The sequence below is a fragment of the Arachis stenosperma genome, chromosome 6, assembly GCF_014773155.1.
Source record: "Arachis stenosperma cultivar V10309 chromosome 6, arast.V10309.gnm1.PFL2, whole genome shotgun sequence".
Taxonomy (NCBI): domain Eukaryota; kingdom Viridiplantae; phylum Streptophyta; class Magnoliopsida; order Fabales; family Fabaceae; genus Arachis; species Arachis stenosperma.
In genome coordinates this window covers 141,984,129-141,995,247 of record NC_080382.1, presented here as the reverse complement: position 1 = coordinate 141,995,247, position 11,119 = coordinate 141,984,129, and the positions used below count along the sequence as shown (strand labels likewise).

Here is an 11,119-nt window from a genome sequence, read left to right as displayed (position 1 = left end):
TATCTGATCTTCAGAAGGATGTAAGATTTCACTAATATTTTTGAGAAGATAAAATTGAAAGACACAGAGCTATATATATATGTATATATCTATTGAATTCAAAGGAGTAGTAGTTCCATTTCATTGGTATCTATTGCATTCAAACAATGAATTTATCAAAAGCCCATGTATCTATTTCAGTCCACGTTGTTCCACCAATCTGAAGTTCATGGCAAATTAAACTCGGAGGAAGCTTCAACTTTCAATTTGATAACTCAGTTCTCTATTTCTTTGTTCGTCAAACAACTCTTTTATCTCTTATCTCTTATCTTTGCTTAAGGGCTCCTTTAGAGTAGTTCAGATCCCTTACTCTTTGCTTTTAACTATAGGGAGAAAAATAAAAATTGATCCATAGGTTTTTACATAATATCAGGACATTTCATTAACCCTATTCACTCAGCAGATAGGGCACTCCAAAAATGAAACAGCACTTGAGAAGATAAATTCTTGCTTCCTGTAAGCATAATAAACATTACATTATAATTCAAAAAATACTAGGCGGCCAAGCATTTTTTAAACCAAGTTTTTAATTAAGTCCGTGTGTTTCTTCTCTTTCGTATATACTCGGGCACTTCTTTTTCTTCATCCTCCTCTTCCTTCTTCTTCGTTATCATAGTCATTGTCATCTTTTTTTGCACACTTCTTTTTTTCAACACCATTATCCTTGTCACCACCGCCACCACTATCATCATCGCTTCCCTGTCTTCTTTTTCTTTTTGATGTTATTGTTTAATTTCTTTTTTTCTTCTTTTCCTCCTCATCCTCTTTTTATTATCATCATCGTTTTTGTCGTCTTCATCTTCTTCTTCTTCTATAAATATTAAAAGAACTAGAGCAAAAAAATTTTAGTGCATAACATATAAATTTTGGTGCACAGCACACAATTTTCAGTCTAGCACATAAATTTTGGTGTACAATATAAAAATCCTGGTACGTAGCACATAAATTTTTTGAGGATTATACTTCAAGAACATTGACGCAGCAAAATTTGTGTTATGTGTGAAAATTTCTATGCTATGTGAAAAAATGTGTTATATGCAAAAATTTGTATACTATAAAAATGAAATACACAGAGCACATAAATTTTGATATACAATACAAATTTTGGTGCATAACAAATTTTGATGTGCAACACAAATTTTTGAAAGACTACATACTTGGAACATTGACTCACCCAACTAACAAAATACATTTACAGCAAAATGTATGTTATGTGCAAAAAATGTGCTATATGAAAAAATTTATATACTATATCGATTTGCTTCTGTTATGTGCAAAATTGTGTGCTATATACTTCAAAAAAATTGCGTAGGAAGAAGAGAAATGGTACATATATCCCACATATGCTCGCTTTTGTTTTTTCCCACTGGATTTGCACCAACTTTGTTGGACTTTTGTTACAAAAATACTTGTACATGTAACACCATTCTTATAATTCGATGGTGTTAATGTCAACGTCTACACGCTAATAGTCATGATTGTAACAAATTTATTATCCATCAACTAGTTTGAAGATGGTAGATGAAGACACTTAAAAGTTAACGGTGGCTAGTACAAAATTTTAGGCATTGTACATTATATGCCATTATTTGGCGTATTTGGTTACAGCTTTCCGACTCCTTCAATGACAGATCTGAGTATCAACAATATTTATGAGAAAGGATTAGATATTTCCACTCTAAATTGTGTAAAATACATAATCTTTTCAAACGGAATTTCCTTAAACTATGCTTCATGTAAAGCTTTGTTACGGCTCTTTTTTCGATTTTGTACGGCAAATATTTAATCCAAACATTCCTAGCCAAAAGGAAAACCAGCTCTCCAAAATAAAATCAAAGATCCTTAGTGAGCCCACTTGGACATTGTGATAGTCATTAACGGTGAGTTAAGACTGATTTTAAAAAAGAAAGAATTTAGAGGATTAGACTCTTACTATTCAAATGACGAGAATTTTTATTTATCCATCTTGTTAAGCACTTGATATCAGCTCTTTTCTCCAATGTATTTACTTATTTTATGGTTTTGGGGTGAGGCCAGCATTAAATTTTTACAGCGAGTTACAAACAAAATTTCATAAAATCAAAACATAGACGTGGATACCTAACTAATATATTACATACCCAGAAATATCATTACTAATGCAAAAGGTCATACTAACACCTAGGGATCAGATACACCTATTCTATACAACAAACAAGGCTAGACTGTTTTAGAACAGAATATGCATCAGCAAAATTGAAATGTCAAATTTACAGTAACATTTAGAACAGAGAATTTATTTTGACAATACATGAGATCACCTGATTTCTATATGCCAAACACAATGAGAAAGTTAACCATGTACAATACATAAGGAAATAAATAGATTTGTTACCACGTGCAGCTTCACTCCAAGTGCACTAGATAACTTTGAAGATCCTTTGTCAAATTCATGAAGTTGACAAGCTGCTGAATATACGCTTCAAACTAGCACAAGCAGCACGTAATCTAGCCATGCTCATTGAGCTTATCTGTGAGGCAGTGTTGACACAACATATAGTCAAACACAAATTAATTTCGTTATATATGAAAGGTTCGTTAGCATACTCTGTAGAGAGCCCACATTTAAGAGGCACTTACTCTCACCTTTGGACAGAAGCGAACATCAAGAGTTTCCAGCATAGTGCATCTAGCAATAGCGGCTTCAACAGCTTTCTCATCAATATTGCAAGACTACAAAACCAAAATTACCCCATCCGAAAAAAAAAAAAAAAAAAAAAAAAAAAACCAAAATGTCAATAAAATGAAGAAAAAAAATTGCAGAAAGCCAGGAACTTCAACTTTGACCATGATTGGCAACACCTTTCATGGACAACAACTGATGAACTAATTCCAACATTTTGATAAACTAACCAAAGCTAATGCCAATAGGAGCCAATAATTTAAAAGAAATTCTAGAACAATAGCATTTAAAAAGCAAGGTGCATAATGCACTCATTTTTCAAAATAATAAATAAAAAAGCGAGAGAGAAATGAAAGGTAGAGAAGTCTAGTAACCTGAAGGAATAGGCTGGCCAATCTTGGGCACTCTAGCTTCAAAACTTCCAAAGCAGCACAATTACTGTATAGACAAGTTAAAAACATTATCACATCTAAAATACAAGTATAGAAAAACCATCCACATTTTTGGATCAGAGTCGAAGTTACCTTAAATTAAGCCAGCATAGGTTCAGACAAGCAACATCAACCTCCTTCAAATTAGTTGAGAGAGAGAGGTTCAGGTATAATAAATTGGCACAATGTGCTGCCAATGGAATGAACACTTTCCTGATATTTGGACATCCGACACAGTTGAGATTCTGCAGTAACCGTGTGGGTTGCCCACTTGACTCGTGGACAATCTCAGAGGAACTTGGATGGGATAGGATCTTCACACCAGTCATTTCGGCAATCTCCCCAAGACTGGATCCCCAATTCAAATCATGCATATTCACACAGCCATTCAAGCTTACACGTGTAAGGTGTGTGCAGCAAGAAAGAAGCTCTTCGATAGCAGACTGACACAGGGTTCCATATGACAGGTCCAACTCTTGTAGTGCTGGTAAAGCACCCCCCTTGTAAAGAGGTTCAAGGGATGAATCTGGGAGATATTTGCACGCCTGCAACTTCAATACCTTCAAGAAAACAAGAATGATACTATCAGAGGTACATAAAATAACTATACAATCAAAGGTTGCAAAAGGTTCCAATATCCATGAACTAAGGACAACAAAGTCACAACTGTATAACAACTTGAATACGTTTGGTTGAAAAACACAAAGGAATTACAAATTTTGCCCCCTTCCCCCTCTGACACCTTCCCCTATTCTATTTTTTAAAACTAGATATTCTAACAAAACCACCCATCCCCGCCAACATACACAGAGAGACATATAGGCCAGCACCTAAGTATCATCAACAGTTGTTTTATGCATAAAAAAAGAATAAAACTAAGATCTCAACTTTATCAGGAGGCAATAAAAGCAACTAGACTAAATCGGCCTAAAGCTTGGACTGAAAATAACACACAACCACCACTAATAGAAATGTCTTTATTCTGTTGGGGTGGGGGCAACAACTATTTGTGCAATACGTGATCTAATTTCACAATAGCCACCATATGCACACAAAATTGTCTGCAACTCTTACCTTTAGCTGTGAACAAGACTCAAAAACAGGCTGCAAGTCGACCAAGAAAGTGTACGATAAATCGAGGAGAGTCAAATTTGGAAGAAACTGCAGAGAACAGAGACCACGTAAACCGATCGATGGGCAAGACATCAATATTAGCGACTCAATCAGGGAGCATGAAGCAGTTGTAGCAGACAAGCAGGCATCTGTGAGTTGGCTGTATGTCACAACAACAAACATCAGTCCATGTACGAGGAGGATAAGAATTAATTAGTGAGTGAAACATCACCTGCAAAAGGAAGCATCCAGAGATGTCAAGAGAGGACAATTAATGGATGCCTCAGATAGTACACCACAACCTTTCAGCTCAAGTGAGACCATCGACGATGCTTCAATGCTGAGAATGTTCAATTTTGGACATATTCCTAAATTGAGAGACCGAAGACCAACCTATAAAGCAGGTGAAGAAAAGGAAAAAGTAAGTACCATCACACCAGCACATTAAATTCCTCGACTTTATTGCATACACCTAATCCCAATACTTAACCAACAACTACTCCTCCCCCCTTCAACAGCACCACAATGCCATGAGAGAAAAGAGAAACTTACTATATGGCATTGTTTCCAAAGTGTAGAAAACTGTTCTCAAGGCTTGTAAGACAGCAAAAAGCTCATTTACACAAGCATAAAAATTTTGAAAGTTCCACCTCAAGCAAAACAAACAAATAAAGCACCTAATAAATTTAAATCACTTACAGGACAAAATGATGCTCTTTCCAAATGATCACAACCATCTAAAATAACCTTCTCAAGCTTAGGACATTTAAGTTCAAGGGTAGTAATTGCACGACATCCACCGAGAGAAAGACTCACTAACGAGGTGCTGTTGAATCGGACTGATGTTAAACTCTGAATTCATCAAAAAAAGATCAGTAATAAGACAGCAGAAATAGAACCTAACCTACATTAATTACAACTACCCGAGTAAAGATCAAATCAAACAATTTTTCAGGACACTTAACAGGTCGAAGGTGGAAATATGTAAGTAGATAGTGTAAAGTATTTTGACCATGAATACTTCATACACATCGAAAGAAAAAACTTTTCAATGATTCCATTTATCTTCATAACAACCCTGTCATGTCAATCATTCTGACTCATTTCCGTAGCGGTACCAAAATACTTTTGGAGATGTAAAGGTTAAATGCAATCACATAGTTAAGAAAAAACTACTAACATCTTCTAACATCTTAAAACTCCTCTGGTAAGTTTTTCATTAAGTTATGATTCAATCACTTATGTAAGTTCTACGAAAAGCAAGTATAATAAGGCAGATAGCCTCAGCATCTAATGAAAACCATGAATGGGGTAAACTCAATCAAGCAAACGCCAAATCAGATGAACTTATTCACATACCTCACAATTATCAAGAACTAATGATTTCAACATAGGACAACCTCCACCATCACTAAAAACATCACAAATTGAATTCGTCAAAGATTCACACTCAGAAAGGTCCACTTCTTGCAATGACTGGCATTGCAGAGCTAATGTTGTCAAACTATCCTGCTTTTGCAATTTTAATTCCTGCATTGCCACAAAATCTGTGATTTAAACCGCTATATACATGAGCATAGTAGCAAGAAATGACAAGTAATTACTAGACATACTTTTAGTGAATCTGAAGTGATGTTGATACAGTGAAGCGCAGGGCAGTTGGACACCAGTATAGAAGACAACATTAGTGTCCTCAAGTTCAAGTCAACAAATCTGCCAATGAACAATTCCGAAAGAAATTATAAAAGAAAATGCAGAAAATTAAGTATGAAGTTAGAACTGGACTAATACTTGTGTTGTATTGCGTACTATTCAACTAAGAGAGAAGGGAAAACATTAATATTAAAACTAAAAAGCAATTGGAATAGTTTGCTGCAGAAGGGGAAAAAGGGAAGCAGAAACATACTTGCGACAGTGTACCAGTCTAATATTCTGCAAACGTGGTAGATCCAAAGACACTGAAGTCAATAGACTGCAATTGTCAAGCTCCAAAACCTGCAGTAACAGTGACATCATTTATGCATCCTAAATATGTAAACTAAGGAATTCAGACATATCCTTAATATCAGCATCCAAGACCAATTACATACCTCCAACATATAACTATGAGCTATTGCAGCCATTGAGGCTGAAGTGATTCCCTCGCAGCTGTGAAGCTTCAAAACAGTCAACATTGGCAGTCTAACCGACTTCAACGAGAAAACAAGACAGTAAGCAGTCATGTTATACAAAGTGATATTCAATCTATGAACGCAACAACTGACTCCAGAGTCTAAAGCATACCTCCAAAGATATATTTGGGCAATATGATGCATCAAGAAAACTAAGGTTAGCACAACTCAGTGCTATTTCACGCAGAGTTTCATCACTAACACACGAACAATTAGACATGTCTAGAGACGCTAGTTGTGGGCATGAAGTCGCAGCCGCTCGAATTGCAGCATCAGGAAGTTTATGACAAGAACCTATATCAAGCTCATGCAACAAAGGGCAATTAAGAACCACCTGTGCCATGTTACTACGCTTCAGTGACATGGTTTCTAGCTGTGGGCACCTGAGAAAGAATACACAATTACATGTTAGCTCCTTGATAAAGTGCCAAAGTAACATCATAATTTCTGTTAAATCTCAGCATATTCACCTGACTGCTATTCGCATCACACGGCATTTGGTTAACTGAATATGGCACAATCTCTCATGGTTAATAGATATCTCCTGTATGCCATTTCCAAGTGTAGAATCATTGATATTCAATCTCTTCAACATAGAACAATCACCTAACGCATGAAAAAAAGTATCTGCTATCTGTCCTCTTCCTAAGGTTAGCACCTCAAGATTCCTGAAAGTAATTTATAACAAATCAGCAGGAGAGCTGAGACCATGATAACTTTATTGACTTCCTAAGTACTGCAAAAAATACCTACCGCAATGAAGAGATAGCTTTCATGACCAGCAAGTAAATAGTTGGACCAGATATGCTCATTGCTGTAGCATTTGGATACCGCCTACACATGTCTTCAACTGTAAACAGATATACAGCTTGAGATAAGCACATTACCTAGAAAACTTAGCTAAAGCATGACTTCTAGTGACACAGCACAAATTCCTAAGCTTCTGTGAATGTTAAAATTTAACAGCAGCAGAAACGACCCATGATGAACAGTTTAGTAAAACATATACATTCAAGACTCACATTGTTCTACAGATATATTCCGATCTTCAAAATTCAAACTCTTCCAGAAGTCTTCGTGAGCACTAGCAACTCGCCACTGCTTACAAACTCTGGCAGCTTTGCAAAGGTTGGGATGATCCAAAAATGAGAACACCTAAATTACAGGGGAAGGAAAAGTGCATGTAAGAAAAATAACATGAGGGGGTTACATGGGACCTTATCATCAGGGGTTGAAGTTATTTAACGGAGTATCAATAAGTAGAAAAATGATCATCACCCAATATCATACCATATGCAGCAAGTCATCTGTGAGATCCATCCTGACTTCTAGGTCTTCTCCCTTTGAAATGTCACTATTGTCGCCGTCTTTCGCGCAGCTAGCATTAAAGCCATTCTCCTCACCAGTACACATCAATGTAAAATCATCATAACATACATCACTGGTCGGTTGAAGAGACGAGCCTTGAAGATAATCATAATCTCCATAGTCAGCAGATGCAGTGGACTTCCCAGTATTCAAAGACGCAGAGGTTCCATAATGACATTCACTGCAAGAACGCAATCATCTATCATATTTGGCAACAGCTTAACTTAGGAAAATGATTGGGCTTTCTTTTCTTGAAGCAAAATATAACACATATGCTGCAACATTTTTCATTTTCCAGCTCATACTAACAACAGCAATAACCATAGTGCACAAAGAAAGAACCGCCTTTTTCCTCTCTTACAATCCATACACACATAATACTTAAAGTTTGTGCTGAACCCTAGAATAATCTTAATCCAAAGAAAACACTCAAAAACTGATCCCTGAGAGTAGAAAACAATCATGCAACAAGTATTCACCCACAACAAAATCAAGAACTCACCCGAAATCAGCGTAAACCTTGGGCCGCTTGTGGCTCTCCGAACCGGTGGGAGCAGCGGAAGAACCGGAGCTGCTCTCTCCCTCGGACCGGCGCGGACCGGCCCATGAACCAAACCCATAGCCCTCGAACAACCGGAATAGCTCACCGGAAACCGGCACAGCAGGTAGTTCGTCGTTGTCATTTCCAAAAACGAGAGCAGCGGCGGCATCGTCGTAAACGCCGTCTTCTCCCTCTTCGTCTTCCTCTTCCTCTTCTTCTTCTTCTTCTTCTTCTTCTTCCTCTTCGTCGACAGGAATCGCCGTCCCCGAAACGACGTCGTCGTTTCTGAAGATGTCCTCTTCGTTACGCTTCATTAGATTGTTATCACTCTTTTTATCTTCTACCTCTTCTTCTTCGTTGAAGCATAGAAAGCACCAAAGCTTCATGCAATAATATTTATTTTCTTTCCTTCACTTTTTTTTCCAGCGGAGAAGAATGCTTCAGGTACCATGCGTCTTCTTCTTCTCGATCCCGCGCATTTTTCTTCCAATTGAAAGCGAAATCAAGAACAGACGAAACCCTAATTGGGAGGATTTGGGGTAAAAAGAGTGCTGTGTAGGGAAATTTCAGAAAGAGAGAAAGGGGGTTTAGAGAGAGAAAATCAAACAGAGAGAGAGAGAGAGATGAAGTTGAATGGATCTGATCGGATCTAGGGAGCTGCTTCGGCTCTGGCTTTGGTTTTCTCTTAGGAATTTTTTTTTTTTTTTGATAATATCTATCTGAGGGGAAATGAATGAAAATGAAGAACGCTTTTGTGTTGGGTAAGACTGGAGGAGAGAGTGCTTGACCTTTGACTACGACGTCGTTCTGAGTATGGTCTTGGTCTCTTATGTAGTAATTTTTGCAACGGTGCGATAAATGGGTTTATTATTACCTAGCTAGTAACAATATTACAGTTTATTATTTTTATGGGCACGTAACTAATAATATTTAAAAATATAAACTTAAAAATATATTGTTAGATTATTAAATAAAAAATATTAGATTGATAGTTAAAGAATATTAATAAAAATAATAAATTTTATTGTTTTTTAATCTTTTTTATTATTAATTTATCAATGTATTTTGTTATTGTCAACAAATTTAAATTTTTTAAAATGAGAAAGTTAGTAAAATAATAAAGTGAAAAGATAATTATTTTTAAATTAAAATAATAAAAACACATTTAATAAAAATTACAAAATCAAGAGTAATTAATCTCTTATTTTACTACTTTACTAAATCTTTCTCCCCTTGAAATTCCTAAATTCTTTATTAACACATTCTATATTAATCTAATTATTTCTATGAATTATTATTAAAATATATGTAATTATAATAAATTAACAATTTTTTGAAATGGTAAATATTTTGTTATTTTATGAAAAATTTTATGTTCAAACTTTGAAAATATTTTTATAAATAGATATATGAATAAATATTCTTCCTAACGAAATTTATACATGGATTATTTTTTTAAAATTGTCAACTCTCTGTTATATCAGTTTTTTATTTATTAAATGTATAAAATAATAATAAATAAAAAATAGTTTAGATGGTAAATATGTTAAATTTTAAAAATTCTATTTATACATTAAAATTAACTATTAAAATTAATTATTATATATTTATGTATAAATATATATTATTTAATTTATTTTTAATATATATTTTATATTTTAATATATATTTTATACTAGTACTAATTTTAATATAGCATGATTGGTTAAATTTAAAATAATGTTTTTAAATTTTTTTATTTTTCTTTCAAAAAATTTAAAATTGATTCAATGTTAGTCACAAAAAAAAAATTGATTCAATGTTATCTTAACCATTAACTGGGTCAATCTAAATTGGTAAGTTGATCTTAAAAGAGTGATTTCTTTTATTTTTTTTCTTGCAAGCTTATTAAATATTCTTCCTAAATCTGTTATTCATTGTGTATGAAAATAGTATGTTTATCTTAACTATGAATTATTCATTGCAGCATTTGACTTCGAAATTTGATGCGTATCTTAAACTATCTGGAGATGGTTCGATTTGGACGATCACTGGTCCACGTTCCAATGTAGAGAAGAATATGTTCTTTTTCCACTTATTGAAAAGTGGAGGAAGAGGTGGAGAATAGAAGTTTGGGGTCGGATGAAATGAATGTTGTAGAGTATACAATTTAAAGGAGGGCGACAGCATTACTTTGAAACTCGACTCGATACCTAACCGCCAGATAGAGTTGTCGATTCAGCGATGTTAGGCCTCCTATGTATAACTCTGTTTGATAGATATTTTGAACTATATGTTAAATTGTTTTGGACATGTTTTGTTTTTCTATTAATGAACAAATTTATATATGTTGTAAATATTTTGTTTTGCTATCAATAGGTATCTTGACAATCTATATTTTTAAGATTATGCATAATAGAAAACTACATCTCTGTTGGACTTTTTTTTTACTTTTTTTAGTATCTAATAATTTTTATTATATTTTATTATCTTACAAAGTATGTTATACTATTCATTGACATATTGAATAATTGTTATATTCTATTTGTTTTATTTTAATGTAGTGATAATTTTATTATTATTCAAATTTAATACACTATATCTATCTTTATAAAATATATTTTAGTTATATTTTTAGTATTTTTTCTTTTAAAAGACTTTAAATTACATGAAATCCGTGCAATTGCACGCTAGTATATATATATATATATATATATATATTCTCCTACTTTACTTTGAAAATGCTTTGTAGTGACTCTTGTCTCTTTTTTTGGCGACCGTGTGCTTACAAGTTGCTACACAAACTATAATACTA

General features: G+C 34.2%; 1 protein-coding gene across 2 annotated transcripts; it reads right to left on the bottom strand.

The window, feature by feature from the left end:
* Window positions 1-1,293: 1,293 nt before the first annotated feature.
* On the bottom strand, window positions 1,294-9,046 carry LOC130934271 (F-box/LRR-repeat protein 15). 2 transcript variants are annotated; one of them, XR_009067757.1, is made up of 18 exons: window positions 8,287-9,046; window positions 7,707-7,965; window positions 7,439-7,571; window positions 7,170-7,266; window positions 6,887-7,084; window positions 6,529-6,799; window positions 6,336-6,434; window positions 6,152-6,240; window positions 5,859-5,958; window positions 5,605-5,775; window positions 4,945-5,097; window positions 4,478-4,638; window positions 4,207-4,405; window positions 3,226-3,692; window positions 3,076-3,139; window positions 2,665-2,751; window positions 2,414-2,549; window positions 1,294-1,672 (listed from the first exon to the last, which is right to left on the bottom strand). XR_009067757.1 is itself a non-coding variant. In XM_057863858.1 (17 exons), the coding sequence occupies exons 1-17, from the start codon at window positions 8,709-8,711 to the stop codon at window positions 2,469-2,471; spliced, it is 3,054 nt and encodes a 1,017-aa protein (XP_057719841.1). In that variant the 5' UTR covers window positions 8,712-9,046; the 3' UTR covers window positions 2,135-2,468. The 2 variants fall into 2 exon arrangements, 1 of the variants encoding a protein (XP_057719841.1); XM_057863858.1 differs by lacking the exon at window positions 1,294-1,672 and having other exon boundaries at window positions 2,135-2,549.
* Window positions 9,047-11,119: the final 2,073 nt, after the last annotated feature.